Source organism: Protopterus annectens, chromosome 4.part0, assembly GCF_019279795.1.
Source record: "Protopterus annectens isolate FY-2018-M chromosome 4.part0, PAN1.0, whole genome shotgun sequence".
In the NCBI taxonomy this organism is placed as follows: Eukaryota; Metazoa; Chordata; order Ceratodontiformes; family Protopteridae; genus Protopterus; species Protopterus annectens.
Window position 1 is genome coordinate 1,081,455,793 of NC_056733.1, and position 21,069 is coordinate 1,081,476,861.

The 21,069-nt window shown below is 42.4% G+C and overlaps 1 protein-coding gene across 1 annotated transcript in view; it reads left to right on the forward strand.

Moving 5' to 3' along the window:
• Positions 1–21,069, forward strand: part of IK (IK cytokine) — a 776,265-nt gene that overhangs the window by 250,806 nt on the left and 504,390 nt on the right. Inside the window, exons 8-9 of the mRNA XM_044069023.1 lie at positions 16,559–16,605; positions 20,707–20,870. Coding sequence (XP_043924958.1) covers positions 16,559–16,605; positions 20,707–20,870 — 211 coding nt within the window. The remainder of the gene's footprint in view (positions 1–16,558; positions 16,606–20,706; positions 20,871–21,069) is intronic.

Genomic DNA, 21,069 nt, shown 5'->3' on the forward strand with positions numbered 1-21,069 from the left:
TCAAAAGTAGATCTACTTCAGAAATTCGTGTCAAAAAGAAGCAAAGATTTAGTCATATGTCTTTTTTTCTGTCTGTTACTTTGGACAAGCGTAATCACGTTCTGGACCCTTGCAGTTCAGGTGTGTCTGGTAAAAGAAAAATGGAGTCTTCGTTTTCTGAAGAGGAAAGTTCAAGATTTTGATCCACAAAATGATTGTGAGGAGACCACTTCTGTTTGTTTGTTTTTTTTCTCCTCAGGTTTCTGTTCGTGATTCTGAGGAAAGTGTGCCTTCTGGCAGTCCATCTGAAAGATTTTCTTTTTCTGAAACAATTTCCAGAATGAATCATTTTCAGTGGAAACATAATGATCTTCCACTCTCTGTCTCTGCAACTGGAATTTCCTCAACCTACTCCAGTCCTTCCTATTCTTCTGTCATTGTAGAATGTGCTTCTAACAGCCTGTAATTTGCCTGATAGTCAGGCTGCTGCCCCCAGGAAAGCAGGTTGCATAAAGTTCTATGCGTCGTAAGTTTTTTATTTTCTAACCCCAAATCATACCCAGCAGTAACATTTGTGGTGATCCCAACTGCTGCTACCTGTCTGGTTAATGTCATCATTCCCTCTCTTTTTGACAAGAACAGAAAAGATTTTGATACATTTGGGGGAACGCGTATTCTTCTGCATCACTTATTTTAGAATTCTTTGTTGTCATGTTCATGCATTAAAGTTTATGCTGATGTCCTTCAAGGATGCATCTGCAGTCCTAACAAATGGGTTGTCCTGCCTCAGGCAGCCCTTCGGTCGGCCGGATTCCAAAGTCTGGGTCTGGCCTCGGCTGATGTCGCACTTCACCCGACGTCATAGCTGCTGTCAATTGGGTATAAAGGCATCAGCCGACACCATTTTCCTCAGTCTTTCTTGCCGCGTGGCGCTCGAAGCAGAAGCTGTTCGCAAGTGCCGGTCGGTCAGAACCAGAGATTGCTACTACCGAAGACTTCTAAAAAGCTAAGTACCCCGTTGGGGACTCTTTCTTGCCTCAGCCGATGTCAGAAAAAGTGAATAACTGTTTAACTTGTGGGAAACAAATACCTCATAAAGATTTCCACTCTTACTGCCTACCTTGCTTAGGCCCAGACCACGACGTAGCAGCTTGTCTAGCCTGTGCTTCCTTCAACCGACGGACACTTAGACGTCGGTCGGAGTTTGCAGAGGAGTTTTTCGGCTCCGCTTTTGCTTACATCATGCCGTCGGAAACTCCGACTTCACAATTAGCTAAAAAGCGTAAGGAAAAGGACCGACACTCGCGGTCCGCGGTTTCGGCCGAAACCGCGGTTAAGCCAACCGCGAGTGTCTCTGTTTCAGCTGAAACAGAGTCCTCGGTTCTTCCTTCGGCCGAAAGCATGCCTCCTACAACCGAGGCCTCATCCAGCCTGGCTGAATCTGCTACTGAATTTCCACCTGCTCTTACAGGTTCTCAGGATTTATCAGATACTATCCCTTTAGATATATCTACTCCTGCACGTGGAGCTGCTAGGCCCCCTGCATCCATGTCAATTAAGGCTTTTTCTAGGGCTAAAGCAGCTAAATCTTCAAAGACCGTGCCTGCTAAAACCCCCTCTCACAGGCCTAGCTCTAGTACTCAAATGCTTAGTCTAGCAGAGGATCTCATTTCTTTGATCAGGGGATCCTAGCCTCACCCTGACAGGACCTCTCATCCCCCTCCAGAGAAGAGGCCTAGAGCAGAGCCCCCTGAGCCAGTTTCTACAAATTACTCCTTTGATGATTCAGAAAATTCAAATCCTCCAGAAGGCCCTTATTCTCCATATGAGGACTCTGATGCAGAAGACTCCATTCCTTCTGCCTCCCCTCCTGAGGAATTTTCTTTTGGGGAAACCTTGCATGCTATGAGAGAACAATTTCAATGGCAGGGCCAGGATTTCTCAGACACTAGGAAAAGGCTTAGGACCTTTTCACATTTGCCACAGCATAGGCCTTTAGCCATTCCTCCAGTACTTACAGTTGTGGATGATGCATTTAATGATGCTTGTACTGCCCCTGACTCTCTTCCTCCGGCCCCTGCTAAGCCCGACAGATACTACAGGGTTCCGGACACACGTTATCACTTGTATAAGGCTCCTATTGCAGATCCTGAAACTATTTCACAGGGCCCCAAAGCTGTAGCAGCTGCCTCTGCCAAAAACCCCCTCCCCTCTGACAGAGAATCTAGGGCATTAGAGAGATGGGGTAAAAAAGTTTATACTTCTGCTACTCTTTCGGCTAGGGCCTTAAACTGTCAATTCCACATGATTCAGTATCAGGAATTTCTGTTAGATCAGCTAACTAAAAAACTGTCCTCTCCTGAACCTTTAGACCGTAAGTCCCTTCAGGAATTGGTACATAACACTCAGCAGATCAGTAATCATTCCTTAAAATGCGGCTATGATGCACTGGAGGCTTCCTTTAGATCAGCTATGACTGGTACAGTGATCAGAAGGCATGCATGGTTAAAAGAGCAATCCTTACCAGACCATGTAAAGTCAAAGCTCCTAGATGCTCCCATGGAAAAACACAGTTTGTTTGGCTCCCCTGCACAGCAAGTGTTGAAGAAGGTGGAAGAAAAAGCGAAATCTGTCCAGACAGTCAAGGATTTCTTACAGGTCCAGCCTCCGAGGTTTAGTAGGAACTGGCCTTCCAAGAATTGGTCCTTTCCAGACAACAACAGAGCACAGAGAGGCAGAAATAGGCGCCCAAGAGGCAGAGGTCAATCCAGAGGTGCCTACAGGGGACGTCAGTGGCAGCCTAACAACCAGAGAAGTACTGCCACAGATCCAGCCACTACCACTTCCACAGGACAATCACAGTGACTTGGCTCTGAAACCGCCTACCAGGGAACAACTAGAAGCACCCTTAGGCGGAAAGCTAGCCTTATTTTCAGAAAACTGGCATTACATTACAGGAGACAAATGGATTTTACAGACAATAGACAAAGGTTACAGGTTTCACTTCCATACTCTACCAAGGAAGAGAGGAATGCCAAACCTACCTCCAAACCAAAAGACAAACGCTCTAGAACAAATAGACCACTTACTAAGGATGAGAGCTATAGAAAAGGTACCGTCTATGGAACAAGGACAAGGATTTTATTCCAGACTTTTCCTGGTACCAAGAAAGGAAAACCAATGGAGACCTATTCTCGACCTGTCTGCTCTGAACACATATCTCATTGTTCCAAAATTCAAGATGCTGACCCTACAGCAACTTCTTCCCATGCTGGGCAAGGAGTCTTGGCTGGTAACTCTAGATCTCAAGGAGGCATACCTGCACGTCCCCATACGACCAAATTGCAGAAGATACCTCAGATTTCTTGCAGGATCAGAGCATTATCAATTCTCAGCATTGCCTTTTGGCTTATCTACTGCGCCCAGAGTATTCACGAAATGCCTGGCATCAGTAATTGCTCATTGCAGGCTTCAGGGAATTCAAATTTATCCATACCTGGACGACTGCCTGTTACAAGCGGACAACAAAACAAATTAACAAAAGATTTGAGAAAGGTTATTCACCTATTGCAAGCCCTGGGATACACAGTCAACATAAAAAAGTCAAGGCTGATACCATCCCAAAGGATAACTTTCTTGGGTGCAGAACTGGACACATCAAACCAAATGGTATTCCTCACAGCAGAAAAGCAGAAGCAACTACCACTCTATTTCATGGCATTAACAACGCAGAACCAGCTTACAGCAAGGAAAGTCCTGCAAGCCCTGGGTTACATGGCATCCTGCATAATATTGATTCCACATGCCAGGCTGCATATGAGGAAGTTGCAATGGTACCTAAGGAATTTATGGTCTCAGCACAAGCACAGCCTAGAAACCCAAATTCCAATAATTCCATGCCTGAAGCAAGAATTCCAGTGGTGGGCTCACGCCTGTCAATTGAACAAAGGACTGCCCTTCCACAGCCCTCACCCAAGCCAGACTATCACCACGGACACCTCAGACCTCGGTTGGGGGGCACACATGGTGGACAAGTGCATACAAGGCTTATGGACTCAAGACCAGCTGAACCTACACATAAATCAAAAAGAGATGCTGGCAGTAAAACAGGCAATTCAGACATTCAGACCGTTTCTTCAACAGGGACATTTGCTGATAAGGACGGACAACACCACAGTTATGTGGTATATCAACAAACAAGGAGGCACACATTCATATCCTCTATGCCGGATGGCAATGGACCTCTGGAATGTGGCCCTGAACCTCAACATTCAGCTCAAGGCCATATTTGTGCCAGGAAAAGAAAATATACTGGCAGACATCTTAAGCAGAACTACCACTGATGCCCACGAAATGATACTGCATCCAGACATCTTCAAATCCATTACAAGGAAATGGGGACTACCAGAAATAGACCTGTTCGCATCCCCACACAACCACCAATTGAAAAAATTCTGCACAAGGACATACCACCCACTTGCTTGGAAGGTGGACTCCCTATCCTTCAGTTGGGAAAACCTGACAGCTTATGCATTCCCACCTCTTCCTTTGATGCACAAAGTGCTACTGAAGATCAAAGAAGATCACCCAAGGATCATCCTGATAGCTCCAGACTGGCCGAGGCAACATTGGTACCCGCTACTGAGGAGTATGTCTCGGGAACACGCATGGCCTCTACCCCTAGTTCCTTTACTGCTAACACAGAACAACTTCAAAATCCTGCATCCAAACTTAAAAACACTGCAGCTAGCTGCTTGGAACATTACATAAGACAAAATAACCCAGATTTATCTCAAAGGGTTAAAGACATTATCTTGGAGGCTCGCAGACCCTCAACAAGGAAAACTTATTCAGCAAAATGGAAAAGATATCTCATTTGGAGTGCAGCAAAAGGAGAAAATGTATCATTGGCAAACATAGCTAACATCCTGGAATATTTAGCTGAGCTTTTCCACAATGGCCTGTCTTACTCCTCCATTAAGATTCATGCATCAGCAATTTCAGCAGAATACAACATGGATCCTCCAGTCTTTTCTCATCCTCTACTCAGGCAGTTTCTGAGAGGAAATAAAAATGTAAAGCCACCAAGGAAGCCACCATTGCCTACATGGGACCTGAACTTTGTGTTAGAAAAATTAACACTTCCCCCTTTTGAACCAGCAGCAACAGCAGAATTACAATACTTATCTTGGAAAACTGCTTGCAATCACTTCAGCAAGAAGGGTTTCTGAATTACAGGCATTAATGGCAGTACAGCCCTTCCTTATCTTCCATCAGGATAGAGTGTCCGTGAGAACTAATCCTACTTTTATGCCAAAGGTGGTCTCCAGGGTATCATTAAACCAAGCAATTCACCTACCTACATTCTTCCCCAACCCACAGAACAGGGGGGAAAGACTGCTACATACCTTGGATGTGCACAGGCAATTGCGCTATTACCTGGACAGAACCAAGAACAATAGAAAAACTGACCAGCTTCTGGTAGCATATGCAACAGGAATGGAAGGAAAAGCAATTTCAAAACAGACAATCTCAAAATGGATAGGAAATTGCATTAGATTTTGTTACTCTTTTCATGGAAAGACAACTCCAGAAAACATCAGACCTCACTCCACAAGGGCTACAGCCACTACTACAGCTTTTTTACGAGGAGTGGCTACCAAAGACATTTTAGAGGCTGCTACTTGGAGCTCCGTGCATACATTTGCCAAGCATTATAATCTACCTTTATACTCCAGATCCCGAGCAGGTTTTGCCACTGCTGTTTTGCAAGGGATCTTAACTACACCATAATCTTCTTAGTACCTCCTCCCCCAGTTTGGCTATGGTATTCTACCCATTTGTTAGGACTGCAGATGCATCCTTGAAGGACATAGTACATTTTTGTACCTACCATAAATGTAGATGTCCGAGAGGTATGCATCTGCAGTCAGGATTACCCTCCCTCCTTCCCCTCTGTGGTACTCCTAGGGTATTTGCCCATCTTGTAGCTAGCTGGGGGAATCTATTATGGTGTATTTGTTTGTATATATATATATGTATATACCTGTTTATTTTTATTTGCTATCTACTGTTTGGAATCATTTGCATTTATCCAAATTTAGCCTTCCTAGAGGGCACCTGGCATCTGGGGCAAGAAACACTGAGGAAAATGGCGTCTGCTGATGCCTTTATACCCAATTGACAGCAGCTATGACGTCGGGTGAAGTGCGACATCAGCCGAGGCAAGACCCAGACTTTGGAATCCGGCCGACCGAAGGGCTGCCTGAGGCAGGACAACCCATTTGTTAGGACTGCAGATGCATACCTCTCGGACATCTACATTTATGGTAGGTACAAAACTGTACTTTTTGAGACTATGAGGAGTATTATGGTTTATTTTCCCATCATTTGAGAAAAAGGCATCTTATTGCTTTTATGTTTCAAGTGGCTACCCACTCCTTGAAATGTTGTTATTATTCGGTGAATGCCACTTCAGGACTGCTGCTACTGGAATTGTTATGAGAAAAATTTGCTTGGTTACATACTGAGAATCTTCCTGAGGATGTTGAGTCTAACATTTTGAATTCTCATTTAGAGAGTGAGTTTGTCTTTGGAGCATCTGCTTCAGACGTCCTCAAAAAGTGTTATAAGAGAAGGAAGCTGTTTTAGGGACTTTCATGGATTTTTCAGACTTTCTTCTGCAAGTTTGTCAAAGTCAAAGGATTTGATGCCAAGTCTATAACTTTCTACAAAAAAATTAACAGATACAGCAAGTTGCTGGCAAGAAGGTTTCAAGAAGAAAGGAGAACAAATTGCAGTCTAACAAGTCTGAATCACTGTCTTCAGAATCCCTCTCCCCATTCCTCACTGGCAGTCTTTTTTAATCCTTCCCAAAAATCTGAACCTCTTTTTCTCCTATGACAACAGATAGTCTTAGACAAAAGGGTTCTGAGATTCATCACGGATACAGACGGTAGTTTAGACAAAAAGGTTTCGAGATTCATCCCGGATACAGACGGTAGTTTAGACAAAAGGGTTCTGAGATTCATCCCGGATACAGATGGTAGTGGGAATCTCTTCCTCCCCATTCACTAGATCAAATTTCTTTTTTTTTACCTCTGTCATTCAGCTTCTGCTGTCTCAGGGAGTGGTAGAAGTGATCTCTCATCCTCCTGACAGGAGAAGGTTTGTATTCAAAAATGTCTCTGGTGCCAAAGAAAGACTCTTCATGGTGACTGGTTCAGGATTTTTCCTTTCTAAACCAGTTTGTGACTGTTCCCAAGTTCAGAATGTTATCTTTTCACAACCCATTACCCTTCCATTCCTTATTTAATTTTTTTTGGTGACATTAGATTTAAAAGATAATTATCATGTTCTTATAGCTCCAGACTTTGGACATTTCTTAAGATTTTCTATGTCTGGATCACTCTTTTTGTTCTCTGCATTACCCTTTGCAAATATCCTAGAGGCAGTGGATAATATAAAGTAGCTAGCTTCAGCGATAGCCTACTGCAAAGGTATCACATTCTTTCCTTATTTAGATGATTTTCTCATCTTTGCAGAGTAGAGAGAGAATTGCCATAATGGTTAAGGTCTTCACCTTCCATGCACAAGTACAAGGTTCAATCCTGATCTCTGACCAATGCCTCTGTGGAGTTTGCATGTTCTCTGTTTGTCTCTGTGGAGTTCTTGCCCCTATGGGGAGAAGAGTTTTATAGTCCAACCTCTTTGAAAGTCAACTACGCAGTATCTTCTAGGTAGGCGAACACCAATCACAGACTGTGTGCCATGTTAGGGCTAGACACTTCACATTGTAAAAAGTTGGCATTAGGTGATTTTTGTCATTTTTGTCTCAACAAAATGGGCATGGATTTTTTCCCGTGTTAAGGGGGTTGGGCCTACACAAGGGACCATGCTAACTTTGCTTAGTAAGTAGCCATCATACTAATCAGTATGACAGAGGAATGCTGTATACACCAAAGCATCCTATACTTTTTAAAGGACAGAGGCTGAACAGTACGTAAAGCTTATTATACTAGAGTAAAACAGAAAGTCATATATTAACAAATTGAAAAGATTTTGTAGATGGTACCAGGAAAAGAACCAGGACCCTTTTGCGGCTAGTGTTCCTCTGGTTCTGTATTTGTGAGAGTTATTAACATCTGGCTTTTCTTACTCCTCTGTCAAGATGCACTTTTCTGCCCTTTCAACATGTTTGCCCATAGATCCCTCCCTTTCAAAGCATTTTCATGTTGAAATGTTTTTCAAAGGGGTGTTAAATACCAAGCATCCTGGAAAGCAGATGGGTTCTCCTTAGGATCCAAATTTTGTCTTAGAAAAATTAACTCTTGTTCCATTTGAACCAGCTAATCTGGCTGATTTGAGGTTCTTAACTCAGAAATGTTGCTGATTGCTGTGACTTCTGCAAGAAGAGTATGTGTGATGCAAGTTGTTATGGTAGGTTAACCTTATCTCATTTTCCACAAATATAGGGTTTCTTTTACAACTATCCCTTCTTGTATGCCAAAGTGGTATACGTTTTTGTTACCCACCTCAGTGTCCAGAACCATAGACAATGCCAAAAAGACTGCAGCCCCAGCACTGAGCCTTGAGAAATTCTGCTAGTTACTGGCCTTTTAGTAGTGTTAGACTCCCCTGTCCTAACTTCTTGAGTTCTGTCTTTGAGCCAACTCTCTATCCAGTGGGTGACACAATGATTTATACCAAATTTCATGAGTTTATCTACAATGCTTGAGTCGGATATTGTGTTGGATATTATTTTGAGTACTTTGGCTTGCTCAAGGTAAGCAGTATTCAATGTTTTGCCCATAAGCCATTGCTTTGGTGACCTTCTCAAAGAAGTGATAGGTTGAATAGGCACACCCTGCCCTTTATGAAACCAAAGTGGTTGGATCCAGTTTCTGAATGCTTTCTATGATATTGTTTATTGTTTCCATGGTAATCCTTTCCATGGCTTTGTATACAAGACTAGTTAGACTTATGGGTCTGTAATTACCTGAGTCAGTATATGGCCTACCCTTTTGCAGAGGGTTGACAGATGCAGTCCTCCATTCACTTGATACAAAGAATTTCTGGAGGCCACAGTTAAATAGTGATTCTAGTGGTCCTGATGGCTCATGTTTCATGCTGTTAGGGAGATATCCTGGGATACTATCAAGGCCCATCGATGCAGTGTTCTTGGCCTTGACAAATATATTGAGGGCATGTTCCCTAGTGATAATTGGGGGAGTTATTGTTTTGGATATTTCCTGAGGGGTGTCGGGGGGGGGGGGGTAAAACTGGAGCTGAATATGGCGGCCAATAGGTTTGCTTTATCGTCCAGCTCAGTGTAGGTGGCTGCATTTACAGTTAGTTCATCACATTGTTGTATATTGCTTTTGACATTGCAGACTTAGCTGAAGAATGCCTTGTGGTTGTTCTTGGCCTGGAAGGCTGTTTTTACCTAAAATTTTTGTTTTGGTCAACTTTATTTAACACCCTGCATTGCTTGTTTAGATTGATGAGGGAGTTTTACCTTGTTGGGCATTGGACTTATACTGTATTATGTTGCAGGTCTGCATCTACCAATATCTAAAAAAAAATAATTTATTTTACCTTTCTGAATTTTGCATCTTACAGTTAAATAAACTTATTTTGCTAACAGTGTTGGTTACATAAGTGAAATGTGTACCAAAATCAACTATCCCACCATTGTACCTCTCTTCAAATACTAAACTGGCAAGAACTTCCTCACCATCTTACATATATTCAACTAACTACTGCCCATAAACTAATATTCAACCCATCCAGCTGCCGTGCTCTTTCTAATCTATTTGCACTGTATCACCCAAATAGGCCTCTCCGCTCTGAAGAACGTGCTCCTATAGGTATAGAAACCCAACTTTTCTGCTCCATTTCTTTTCCACTGCTAAGCTATGGAACTCTGTCCCACCCTTACTTAGATCCACCAGCAATACATCTATTTTCAAAAAAATCTTTGAAGCTACATCTCTCCTCCCACAGGCAATGTACATGCACTAACTCCTGACAACACATAACCTGACATTATCTCTCCCCTTATTCCATACCTGTCTTTGCCTCTACACCTCTTCTACTCCCACCTCTCCTCCCTCCTTCTACTACCTCCTAACCATCACCTTTACTCCTGATAGATAATACACTTCTGTAGCCTGGTGTAAATGAATTGTCAATTGATATTTTACACTCAGCTGCACTGCCTCTTTCTGTATCCATAACAGTTTGTGCCATCAGTAGTCGCATCTATTTACATGTGTCAAAAAACTCTGTTTGCTGATGTTCATCGTGTTACCCTGCTGCAGTCATCACACTTGGGTTATCCTGTCGTCAGGCGGTCCCGCAGTCGGCTGGAATTCCAAAGTCTTGGTCCGGCATCGGTTGTTGTCGCTTCTTCCCTGACGTCAGTGCGCCAGGGGTATATATAATGCAACTGATGCCATTTTCTTCTGTCTTTCTTGCTGCGCGGTGCCCGAAGCAGAAGCAGTTCGCAAGTGCCGGTCGGCCGACTACTGAGATTTTCGAATTCGAATTTCAGACCGAAGTCTTCTATAAAGCTAAGTACCCCGTTGGGGAAACTTTTCTTGCCTCAGACCGATGTCAGAAAAAGTTAACAATTGTATTTCTTGTGGGAAGCAAATACCTCATAAGGATTTTCATTCTTATTGCATACCTTGCCTAGGTCCAAACCACGGCGTCACTAGTTGTCGTTTTTTTGCTAGGTTTAATAAGCGTACTATGCGTACTATTAAAAGACGCTTTGATTTCGCACGACACTACTTTGGTATGAAATTTAACTACACCATGCCGTCGGAGCAACTGACTACCGGCGTGCACAAAAAACGCAAGGATAAGGACAGACGGCCCAGGCCTAAGCCAGATTCCGAGGCCTCGGCTGGTCCGGTCTCCGGTTCTCCGGTCCTCAGTGAGGCTCCGACGCAGCCCCTGACTACCGCAGATCTGAAACCCGAGACCGCTTCAGATTTTTTGACGGAATGTACCAGGCCTATGCAGACATTTAGTTCAGGCCCTACCGACGACATTGCTGAAAAAGATGTCGGTGCTGCAGAAACGCCATCGGTTTCTGAAGGCGTTTTCAGACCGACGACGCTCACCATTAAATCGTATTCTAAGACGAAGACTCCTATTAAATCTAAAAAGACTGCACTTCGGTCCCCTGTTCAAGGCCCCATGCCTAAGAAACAGATGCTCAAAATGGCTGAAGATTTGATCACTTTAATCAGTGGTTCCCAGCCCCCTCCTGACAAAAGGCCTAGACAAGAGGAAGATTATGCATCCTCTGAACAAGTGTCCATTTCTTCAGACTCCTCTGAGGACCAAGATTACTCCTTCTCCCCTTATGAATATTCTGATGCTGAGGATTCCATTCCCTCAGCTTCTCCTCCTGAAGACTACTCCTTTGGGGAAACTTTACACACTATGAGGGAACATTTTCACTGTGAAGGTCAGGACTACTCTGACTCGAAGAAAAGGCTCGGAGAGTTTCTTTTACTCCCCCAACACAGACCACTTGCCATCCCACCAGTTTTAGACATTGTGGATGATGTTTACTTAGAATCCAGTTTTAACCCTGATTCTCTACCTCCTGCTCTGGCTAAGCCTGACAGATATTATAGAGTGCCTGATTCCCACAAATTTCTTTACAAAAGCCCTGTTGCTGTCCCAGAGACAATCTCCCAGGGTCCCAAGGGGGCTAAGGCTTCTATGGCTAAAAATCCTGTACCTTCTGAGAGGGATTCCAGAGCACTAGACAGGTGAGGGAAAAAGGTTTACACCTCAGCCACTCTAGCTATGAGGGCACTAAATTGCCAATTTCACATGCTTAAGTATCAGCAATTTCTAATCTCTCAGTTAAAGCAAAAAATGACCACTCTCCCTCAACAATCTGAATTGAAAGAAATGCAGGATCTGTTGCATGCCACTGAACAGGTGGGGAAACATACCTTACAATGTGGGTTTGATTCTTTGGAGGCCTCCTGCAGAGCAGCTGTCACTAGGTCTGTTATACATAGGCATGCTTGGTTAAAGGAACAAACTCTACCTGATCATATTAAAACAAAACTTCTAGATGCTCCCTTACAGCAGGATGTTCTTTTTGGAGTTAAAGCAGAAGTTGTCTTAAAGAAAATGGAGGATAAGGCAAAATCTATGCAGACAGTCAAAGATTTCCTACAGGTACAGCCCCCTCGCTTCAGCAGAAACTGGCCAACAAAAAATTGGTCCTTTCCAGCTACCGACAGACTACAGAGGGGTAAATACAGACGCCCAAGGGGCAGAAGACAACCACAAGCCCAGTACAAACCTCGCCAATGGGGCACTACAACACAGAAGGGAGGAGAAGACTGGTCCAAATCTACCAGAAGGCAAACTCAATGACTTGCACCTCATCTGGCCAAGCAACAGTCTCTTGGCAGCCCCCTTGAGAGGAAAACTCGCACTTTTTTCAGACAACTGGCACATTGTCACAAAGGACAAATGGGTCCTAGACATAATTTTACGAGGATACAGATTCCATTTTCACACCTTGCCAGTGAAAAGAGGAATGCCAAACCTGCCACAAAATCAATGGGCAGAGGCACAAAAACAAATTACAGCTCTCATGGACATGAGAGCCATTCAACTGGTACCTACTAGAGAGCAAGGTCAAGGATTTTACTCAAGACTCTTTCTAGTGCCCAGAAAGGACAACGCCTGGAGATCAATTCTGGACCTTTCAATTCTAAACACTTACTTACAAGTACCCAAATTCAAGATGCTAACACTACAGCAGCTTCTTCCCATGTTGGGCAAGAAAGCATGGCTAGTAACGTTGGACCTCAAGGAGGCATACCTGCTTGTCCCTATCAGACAAAATTGCAGAAGATACCTCCGTTTCATTGCAGGTTCAACCCATTACCAATTCTCTGCACTGCCCTTTGGCTTATCTACTGCGCCCAGAGTCTTCACAAAATGCCTGGCACCAGTAATTGCATACTGCAGACAAAGAGGAATTCAAATATACCCATATCTGGACGACTGCCTCATCCAAGCAGAAAGCAAGGACATTCTATTACATCATCTGGCTTTTGTGAAACATCTACTAAATTGCCTGGGGTACACAGTAAACGAAAAGAAGTCAAAACTAGTACCCTCGCAAAATATGACATTCCTGGGTGCCAGCTTGAGTACAATGGCCCAGAAGGCTTATCTGACGCCAGACAAACAACTACAACTGACTCAATATTTCAAAACCATGGCAACAAAGACCCAATTAACTGCAAGAAAAAATCTGCAGGCCTTGGGCTTCATGGCATCTTGCATACTACTAATACCATTTGCAAAGCTGCATATGAGGAAATTACAGTGGTACCTAAAAAGCGTATGGTCTCAACACAGCCACGGCTTGGACACAATGATATCTCTCATTCCCTCCCTACAACAGGAGTTTCTATGGTCGTCACAGGCATGTCTCCTCAACAAGGGTCAGCCTTTCACCTTGCCCCCAGCCAGGCAAACTATCACAACAGCTGCATCAGATTACGCCTGGGGGACTCGCATGGCAGGACAGTGCGTTCAAGGTGTATGGACTGCAGATCAAAGGAATCTGCACATCAATCAAAAAGAGATGCTAGCTGTACAGAAAGCTCTGACAGCCTTCAAGGATCTATTACATCCAGGACAACTGACAATAAAGACTGACAACACCACAGTAATGTGGTACATAAACAAGGGGGTATTCACTCCTACCGTCTGTGCAGGCAAGCAATGACCTTATGGAACACAGCTCTAGCTTACCAAGTTCAGTTACAAGCTCAATTCCTGCCAGGACAGAAGAATACATTGGCAGACGACCTCAGCAGAAACATCATGGATCCCCACGAGTGGAAACTAGATCCACAAGTATTTACAATGATAACTCAATGGGGCCTTCCAGACATAGACCTGTTTGCCAGCCCTCAAAACTATCAACTAACAAAATTTTGTACAAGGACACTTCACCATCAAGCGTGGAAAGTGGACGCACTCTCTTTCAGTTGGAAAAACCTGACAGTATATGCCTTCCCTCCATTGCCTCTCCTCACAAAGGTACTTCTGAAAGTCAAAAAGGAGAGACCACGACTGATTCTCATAGCTCCAGACTGGCCACGCCAGCACTGGTACCCACTATTGAGGAATATGGCCCACGGCCCACCATGGATATTACCACAAATTCCCCATTTACTCACACAACAAAACAATCAGATTCTTCACAGCCAGCTCAAAACCTTAAATCTGGCTGCATGGCAAATCAACTAAGCATCCAGCCAGCTCCTCTTTCCCAAGCAGTTATGGATGTTATTCTGGAAGCTAGGAGGCCAAGCACGAGGAAGGCTTATTCGGACAAATGGAAAAGGTTTTGTGCCTGGAACCAATCTAAAGGCCAAGACACAATTCAGCCTCACATGCCTCACATTCTACAGTATTTAACTGAGATGTTGCACAAAGGACTTTCTTTCTCCTCAATTAAAATCCATTCAGCTATTTCGGCCCACTACAACACGGATTCACCCTTATTTTCGCATCCACTTCTAAGGCAGTTCCTCAGAGGGGCAAAAAACATTAGACCACCCAGGAGAGCACCTACACCAACATGGGACCTCAATTTTGTTCTGGAAAAACTAACGCTACCTCCCTTTGAACCAGCTTTCTCTGCAGATCTTCAGTTCCTATCATGGAAGACTGCCCTGCTGCTAGCAATAACTTCAGCTAGAAGAGTCTCAGAGCTACAGGCACTAATGGCAGTGGAACCTTTCCTCATTTTTCATCAAGACAGAGTTTCTCTATGAACTAATCCTTCCTTTATGCCTAAGGTGGTTTCCAGTGTGGCTTTAAATCAAACCATCCACTTACCCACCTTCTTCCCAAATCCACAGAACAAAGGTGAGAGACTCCTGCATTCCTTGGACATTCACAGGCAACTTCGTTACTACTTGGACAAAACTAAGGCTTTCAGAAAATCTGACCAGCTCTTTGTATCCTATGCTACAGCTTCTCAAGGGAAGGCTATATCAAAGCAAACCATTTCCAAATGGATAGGTCATTGCATATGTTTTTGCTATACCCATCATGGAAAACCGGTTCCTGCTACCATTAGGCCCCACTCTACCAGGGCAACAGCTACTTATACAGCCTTTCTCAGGGGGGTTCCAACCAAGGAGATTTTGGAAGCTGCAACTTGGAGTTCAGTACACACCTTTACCAAACACTATCACTTACCACTTTACTCTAAGACCAGGGCGGGCTTCGCCACTGCAGTTCTGCAGGGCCTCCTAGCCTCCTCTAACCCTCTATGATACCTCCACCCATCCTTAGCTTTGGGATTCAACCCAAGTGTGATGACTGCAGCAGGGTAACACGATGAACATAGTACAGTTTTGTACCTACCATAAATGTAGATGTTCGAGTGTACACCCTGCTGCAGTCCAGGTTACCCTCCCTCCATCCCCTCTGACCTACTGGCTAAATCTCTTCAATACCTTCCTGATATATTTGCTTATAGATGAATGGATTTTGTGTTTGTGCAAGTTTACTCAATTTGGTACTAATTGCTGGCCACCTTTTTGGGGGCACCTGACATCTGGGGCAAGAAAAACTGAAGAAAATGGCGTCGGTTGCATTATATATACCCCTGGCGCACTGACGTCAGGGAAGAAGCGACAGCAACCGACGCCGGACCAAGACTTTGGAATTCCAGCCGACTGCGGGGCCGTCTGACGACAGGATAACCCATGTGTGATGACTGCAGCAGGGTTTACACTCGAACATCTACATTTATGGTAGGTACAAAACTGTACTTTTTCTATTGTTATAAGTACTATTTGTGTGTTTATCAAAATTTGTACATTGTATATTTCCAAATGTATGTATTGTACTTATGTGGAGCTTTTCTCCCCGGGCCTCCAGTGAAAATGGGCACTTTTTGGTTCAGTGGACCCCCACACAAATGCAATAAATAAATATTATTTGGCATTTTGTATTAAGGCATTGTTTATTCAACCCATTCCATCCTTTGATTTTTTTTTTTTTCTGTGTTTATATACATTTCATGAATTGTGATTTTGAAGGAATTTTAGTATTGCAAAGTGGTCCTGGAAGACAAATAGTTCTTGTTAAATCATCGCTTTTGTATGATTGAAGAAAAACAGTTTGTGTTAATCAGCGTTAATAAAAATCTTTATACAGTGTGCTGTGATACTCCTATATTTAATGTATTTCTTTATGTTCATGTTTTGTTAGTTATTTTTGATTTCTAGTTCATGTCTTTATTCCAAGAGGCCCCTTTGAGAGGGACACCTATATGTTCAGCAGATGCCGGCCTCTTTCCAATTATTCTGTACTTGGCAGAAACAGTATTGCTGGTTTTCATAACTCATTGATTTTCAGATACAAAAAAATGTAGTATCCATTGCTTTTTAGTGTTGACTATTGAGTTATGACTTAACCTTTGAAGTGGTATGGTGTAGCGTTTGACCTTAGAGTAAGATTTTGCCATTCTTTTATTTGATGCTTAATTTCTTTGCAGGAAAGACGAAGATCCAGAACACAAAATTGAATTTAAGACCCGTCTAGGTAAGAACAGATTGCTTAGTTTGTAATTATAAGTTACATAGCTTCCAGTGATGAGATGTTCAGCATAATGATCATTGAATGGTATTGGCTATAGCGGTTATATCCTGCTAAGAATATAAGAGCCAGCAATCTTCCAGAGCTTCACGGCCCCTTCCACATGCCCAGTCAGTCAGCTTGAGCAGAGCTGACTAAAAACACAAGGTGCCAAGCTCTTCAGAGCTTTCCTGCCATTGAAGAGTACGTTCTTCTGTGGATTGTCGATGATGGACTGTTGTTGTCTTGTGCTGTTCTTTTGCTGGAAAGACAAGCTCCTTTTGGGATAAAACTTCCACATGAAAGATTGTTTTATTATATTTTTTTTTTTTTTTTTTATAGGAAAGTTATTGTTAAGCTAGGAGTTCAGTTTTAACAGAGTGTCACGAGAACTGTACTTTTAAATGGGAGTGCACTTTTTTCCTGTTTAAAAGTTATTTAAAGTAAATTAATTTTTTTTTGTGGAGAAATTATGTTTATTTAACTTTTTGGTGCTGATAGAGTATTTTATAGTGCATTTTATAATGTTTTTACTGTGTTTTTGAGAGACAAAAATAGTGACTTTTAAAGATTTCTACATTTTTATCAGATCTTGCGGTTTGTTTTCCTGGAAAAGGGGCACCATTTTCAGCTTGAGCTTAGAACAAACTTCCAACTAGAAAAAGAAAAAGTTATGCAAACAGCCTTTGCAACCACAGCAGGCTAGCAGTTTGCCAGAGCTACAGGTGGTTAATCTGCTGTGGCTATAGCTTGTTCTTCAGACCACTCATCTTTTACCCTGGATCTTGCTGGTAAAGTACCTACAGCCACTATTGTCTGGGGTTAGCCATGTCCTCTACAGCTGTTGGGGTCCTGTCAGTGGACAAAGTAGAGCCACTCTTGTCTGTTCCGGGAGAGGGAACAGAGAAGACTTCCCTCTTTGGTCAGAATGTTGTGTCCAACCCTGGGAAACTGCCATTAGTAACACTGTTGTCCCTGTTTTCCTGTCAAAAAGAAACAGAAAACTAAGCATGTATTTAATTATCAAATTTCCTTTGACAGGAGTAGTTTATTGGCATTAGCTCAGGGTTTAATTCAGTTCCTTCTTTTAAGCTGGTTTCTGGTAAAAGAAATGGTAATACTTCAATCTTGGCATGAAAATAGAGATACAGTTACAGAGTTTATCTCCTCAGTTTTCTGATTCAGACTCTGAGGAGAGCTCAGATGCTGATTCTCTGTGGGGTTTTGTCATTCTCCGAGACCATTTCCAGAATAGTGTTTTCAGTGGAGAACACTGAGGTTTCTCTTTCTTTCATGAAATATTTTGAACTGTTACAAAAAGAATTTCCAGAATCTGCGCCTATTCCTCCAGTTCCCTCCCCTGTGGAGGATGTCTGTGTGTGTGTGTCTCTGTCTCTGTCTGTGTGTGTGTGTCACTGCCTGCAGTTTACCTGATAGTCAGCTTGCTGGCCCTAAAAGGCAGATTGAATGTATAACGTTCCTCGGTCTTTTACGTTTTTATATACCCATCCCAAACCTAACCCAGAAGCCGTAGCTTTAGTTAATCCTACTGCTGCTAAACATTTGGTTAATTTCAGTCGTACTGTGACAAGGATGGGAAGATTATTGATAAGTATGGGAAAAAGAGTATGTTTCTGCAACTTTGATTTTCAGAATTTTGAATTTTCAGGCTCATATGTTGAAGTTTATTGTGACTAATTGTAAATGTATTAGGGATGTTTTATATGCACTTTCTTATGAGGAAAAATCTGCTTTAAGTAATTTAGTTTGTTCTGTTTCACAGTTTACAACTCCTTGTTTACAGTGTGTGTATGATTCAGTGGATATTTCTTCCAGGGCTATATCCACTGGCACTCTTTTGAGTAGGTTTGCCTGGCTGCATTCTCAGAACATCCCAGATGATGTGAATTATTCTTTTGCCTGACTGAATTATTTTATATATTTTCTTGCATTGTTTTATGTTTCTCATCTGTCCTGAAACTGCTTCCCCCCTACTCCTGTGGTGGAGTTTGTAAAACTGGTCTAACAGCTTTTGTGTTTTCTGATTGCTTCAAGGCTTGCTGATTTAAAAATAGTTTCTGTTTGTAAATTCTTGCATACACTGTTGAAAACTCGTGGTGTTCTGGCTGAAGTGTGATTCTCAAACAATCTGGAAATATATCGCTGATAAGTAAATTTCTTGGCATTGCCTGATTAAATTGTAACGGTTATTCTAAGCCTTTTGGTTTAAGCACTTGGGCTTCAGGCCAGTTATTTTACATTAAGAAGGCTTGTGGTCTGCACTCTTGTGGGAGGAGAGGCTAGATTCTGCCCTTCTGAGCTGGGAATTTCTGGTTAAAGCATTATTTTCACTGCTTATTTAAACTGTTTCTTTCTGAAACTGGTGATCCTTGTTTGCTGTAGCATAGACTAGATTCAGGCATGCTGAATCTAACTTTGTTTGTATAACTTGAGCACTAATCCAGGGCATCTTTTTTGGAGAAGGTTCCCTTGCACCCTAGTGGCAGGAGTGTGCAGTTAGAACTTCTCTGATTGAAGATTGCTGGAACAGGCCTCAGTTTTTAGCTTTTTTGCTGGTTACACGCTCTAGGGACCTAAACCTTGTCACCACAATAAACTGAACATGCTGGAGGGATAGATTCCTGTCCCACAGACTTCCCATACTCTGTAACAAACTACCGGTCTATATCGGTCAAAGCTCCTCATTAGCACTCTTCAAGAAAAATCTTGATGATTGGCAGGGAAATAGGAAATTCACCCCGGGGATCACCTCTGTGACTCTGCTCAACAGGGACGAAGGAAAATAATTTTCTTGGGTGGCGAAAGCCAGGGTACCTTTTTGGCTAGGCTTATATAGGCCCTAGGGCCAATAGCTTAGTACTTACCTATGAACCTATGAAGAGATTTTAAATTCTCCTTTGGACAGATATTTAGGGTTTGGTTCGTCTGCTGCAGAGTTTATCAAGAAGTGTGATGAAAGATGTAAGTTGTTTCAGGGAATCTCTAGGATTTTTCAGCTGTCCTTTTTCTGATTTTCTAAGGGCTTCTATTCATCCAGTTTCAACAAAAAACAAAATGCCATCTCACCAAAATGTGGGTGAATAGACATTTAAGAAAAAATGGCATAGGGTTTCCAAAAAGAATTTAGGAACCCCTCACAAAACCAAGAACAGTCCAACAAGCCAGAATGACTTATTTATTTAAGGGACCTTGTTCCACCCTCCCATCCTAGCAGTCCTGTTTCCCTTCCAGAAAGTCTTAATCTCCACTATGTCTGGACTGAAATCACTATTGCTGTATTCCTGACATATGGGTTACCACTGCCGATGTCTGGTCATGGTACATGACTTCAGCTTGTATGCATTGGGGTATATAGCCACATGCATGCCCATGTACAATATGTTTGGAATCTGTCTCCTTTGAGTCACATGAACATGTAGAGTGTCAGAGCTACACTGGAGTTCACATTATACAAATGCGTTATTTTAAAAACGTAGTTTTTAATAATGACATTGTATAATAGTGGTGCACCATATGTAGTAATTAATATACTTGCATATTTGGGGGAGATGTAATTAAGTTCCTCAGAATCCACCCTCATGACCAACTATCACCCCTACTATGGTAGGTAAAATATGTATTACTCACTTTTTAACCTAGTGTATTGCTTAATTATTGCATGTTTTCTACAATTAGTTGAATGCTTAGAATTCTGTTACTTTATTCACATTTTTTAATACTTGTGGTTAGTTCATGGAAAAAAGGCCCTTAAATTGGAGTACTTCACTTACCTAGCTAACAAATAAATATTGGATTGTTTAGAAATTGATGATAATGGATCTCTTTAGCATCACTTTCAAGTTTCTAGGTTATTGTGGCATTTTCCTAACATTGTACATGGTTAGTCATACAATGGTCACCTGTAGGGAAAACCATGCAAATAGAGGGGTAAGGAAACTTGGTTTATGTAGGCTAATGTTATGGAAACTCATAGAGAGCAGTATCTTACATTCTTCTGAAATACCAAACCTCGCATCACCACTAAAGAAAGTGTTCTGTATTTTGCAGGTCGTAATGTGTATCGAATGCTTTTCAGACCAAAGGTCACTGAACGTAATGAGTTGTTTTTGCCAGGGCGCATGGCATATGTGGTTGACCTGGATGATGACTATGCAGATACAGATATACCAACAACATTGATCCGTAGCAAAGCTGACTGTCCAACCATGGAGGTATTTGTCATAGTATAACCTAACAGTAGTGTTATGTTCTTTGGTAGTGTACTTTTCAAATTCTTTGCTGAATTGCAGCATTGATTACAGTTTTGTGCTGTTTGCTGCATTATTACTTGTTTTTATTTTTTCTTTGTCTTTGAACCAGTGTATTACAAGTTTTATACTGATTGTGAATAGCAATATCTTCTTGTACAGA